Source organism: Frankliniella occidentalis, unplaced genomic scaffold, assembly GCF_000697945.3.
Source record: "Frankliniella occidentalis isolate FOCC.00 unplaced genomic scaffold, Focc_3.1 Scaffold4249, whole genome shotgun sequence".
NCBI classification, from domain to species: Eukaryota; Metazoa; Arthropoda; class Insecta; order Thysanoptera; family Thripidae; genus Frankliniella; species Frankliniella occidentalis.
The window spans coordinates 1-2,909 of record NW_026271297.1 but is presented as its reverse complement, the minus strand read 5'-3'; the positions used below and the strand labels follow the sequence as shown (position 1 = coordinate 2,909).

The 2,909-nt window shown below is 63.1% G+C and overlaps 1 protein-coding gene across 1 annotated transcript; it reads right to left on the bottom strand.

Moving 5' to 3' along the window:
- Nucleotides 1-181: 181 nt before the first annotated feature.
- Nucleotides 182-2,300, bottom strand: LOC113211771 (beta-mannosidase; the record flags this gene model as incomplete). The annotated part of the gene is given in 6 exon segments (XM_052276747.1): nucleotides 182-590; nucleotides 675-822; nucleotides 916-1,205; nucleotides 1,315-1,699; nucleotides 1,789-1,985; nucleotides 2,067-2,300. Coding segments are annotated over 5 exon segments (1,289 nt in total), but the record flags the coding sequence as incomplete, so codon positions are not given.
- Between the last annotated feature and the right edge of the window lie 609 nt (nucleotides 2,301-2,909).

Here is a 2,909-nt window from a genome sequence, read left to right as displayed (position 1 = left end):
CAGAAAAATTTGAGGAAAATGAAACTACCTAGGAAACAATTTTAATTTTTTCAAAAATTGACTTTTATGTGAATTTAAAATCCCCATTGAGGAGAGCCCCCGCCAGTTAGGCGGTCCCGCCGCACCCAGCTGTGGTGCGGCGCGGCCTACCCAGCGGGCGCCGGGCGGCGACCGGGCCCGTACCTGGAGGCGGGCGGTGGGCATGGCATGGTCCCTGGGGGAGCGCGGGAACAGGAAGTTGTCGGGCGCCAGCACCGTGTTGTTCTCCGACAGCAGCCGGAACCTGATGAGGCAGGCCCAGCGCGCGGCGCTGCTGCTGCAGCCCGCCTGGTCCAGGAGGCTCCTGAGCGGCGCGGAGTACGCCCTGGGCGATGAGCCCCGGGACCACGCGTCCAGGCGCTGGCTGCGGGGCGCGAACGAGTCCATGGCGAACACGTCGGTGCGCACCAGCACCGCGCCGCCGTCCGGGTCCACGGCGTCGGAGATGACGTCCACGTGCAGCGTGTCACCCTCGAGGTGCGGCGACACGATGAGCGGCGCCAGGAAGTCGACGGCGTAGTGGTGCAGCATCTTCCAGCGGCCCGCGAAGTCTGTGGGGGGGAGGACGTCGCATGACCATCGCCGCCGTTTCGAAAGAGGTAAGTGCCGGGTTGCCCGGGGTGCCTAGCTCTCACCGATGCTCGCCCAGGAGGGCGCCTGCCAGACGTCGTTGAGCTGCCAGTACAGCGCGCCCATGGTGCGGCCCTCGCCCCGCGGGGAGAGCAGGTACCGGGACCGTCGCAGGAACTCCGTCTCGCTCTTAGTGGCCATCGCCTGGTAGATCTGGAAACCGAGCGGAAATTGGAACTGGCGGGTCGCGCGCGGGAGAGAGGGGGGGGGGGAGAGCCTCCCGTGTGAGGGATTGGTTTCGCAAACCTGGCTCAAGTACGCGAACGTGTCGAAGTGCTCCGAGTCGTTGAAGTGGGTGGGCAGCGGCAGGTGCTGCAGGATCTGCAGGGCCATCTCGGCGTTGCCGCCCGGGTGGTGCTGCCGGTGCTCGGCCAGCCTGCTGCCCAGGGCCAGGTCCTCGTCGGCGTGCTCGGCGTCCGTCGCGGCCGCCATGGTGTGGCGCGAGGGCCAGGACATGAAGCCGTACTCGGAGCCGAACCGGGTGTTGTGGAAGACGGCGGGGTTCCACGCGTCCGAGACGTAGTCGTAGTGGTGGTCTGTGTGGTGCATGCGGAAAGAGATCTCAATTTTCCAACTTTCCAAAATGTCGCAAAACTTTCACAGTTTTGTGGCCACTTTGTGAAAAAAAGTCACATCCTGGCGTACCGTCCCCGAAGAGCGAGCTGTACGGGTTCTTGGCGAGGAAGTCCTCGGCCTCAGACTCGGCGCCGTTGGAGGGGCTGGACACGGCGAAGGGCACCGCGGAGCCCTCGTCGCGCACGGCGGCGCGCACCGTGTCCACGTAGAGCTTGACGTAGTCCCGGTGGTAGCGCTCGAAGAGCGGCCCGCGCGTCTGGTACCAGTTGCCCCGCAGCGCCGCCTCGTTCTCGTTGTTCCCCGCCCACAGGACCACGCTCGGGTGGTGGCTGAGGCGTCGGTGCTGCTGCCGCACCTCGGCGTCGACCGAGCGCAGGAAGTCGTCGCCGACGGGGTACATGGCGCACGCGAACATGAAGTCCTGCCAGACCATGATGCCGAGCTCGTCGGCGAGCTGCGCGGCGGAAAGGCTCGGGTCAGTCATGGTGCAGCGGCAGGACGGTGGGCTCGTCCATGTCCACCTGCCCTAGGAGCTGAGCTCACCCGGTAGAAGGTATCGGACTCGTAGACGCCGCCGCCCCAGACGCGCAGCATGTTCATGTTGGCCTCCTTGGCGGAGTGCAAGAGGTGGCCGACGACGGCCGGGTCGGCGCCGAGCTCGGGCAGCACGTGTGCGGGGATCCAGTTGGAGCCCTTGGCGAACACGGGGACGCCGTTGACTTTAAAGTAGAAAGACAGTCCTGCGGCAGGTTGGAGACAGGGGACAAGATTAACGACCACTCTCGTCTCCTCTGCAAGTCGTTACGGGCCCCGCGCCTTACCCTTGGTGGGGTCCCCCTGGACCACCTCCTCTTGCACGAGCTCCACCGTCCGGAAGCCCACCGTGACGTCGACATGGTCCCAGAGGTGGCCGTGGCGCCGGCCGTCGGCGTCCTCGCCGCGCAGGGGCGGCCCGAGCGGCCGGAGGGTGACGCTGAGCCGGTACAAGGTGGGCGCGCCGTAGCCCTGCGGCCACCACGGCTGCACCGCCGCCTGGACCGGCCGGGGGTGTTGCCTTTAGCCCAGTGATAACACCTGAGCGCCCTCACGACCAGGACCTCCACGGCCTCCAGGTCCGGTCGTGCGCAAACAGCTATAGGGTTGTTTGTCCTCCACGCCCCCCCCCCTCGCACTTGTGGTGACTATAGGATGATCCAGAAAGTACGGTCGTCATTCGCCGTTTCGCGAAACCAGTTCGGCTGATGCATGCTCTCGGCTCTCATAGCGCCTGGTAGGTAGGCAACACATGGCCTACCGCGCATGCGTGTACTGCGGGGTGGCCTACCCCGCGTCTCGCAGGCGCCCTGCTTCCCTTAAAAATTGCCGCTTACACTGGTAAAAAAAATGTTTACTTTTGCACGTCAATTGATGTTTAAGTTATAGAGTGTATTTTCTCAACACGCTGTGGTGTCTAACTAGGTTAAACGTCCTCGCCAATTGATAGCATACTATCTGTGTGTGTCCAAGCGTGCAGAATTTGAACGTTTGCAGAACGTTTAGAATGTGCGCACCACGCAAAGTGTGCAACTTAAGTTAAACACCATGTATGTTTAAAATCATAGCTTGCACACGTTGGTGTGCAAATTGTGCACACTTGTTTTACCAGTGCACTCACTCACTCACTC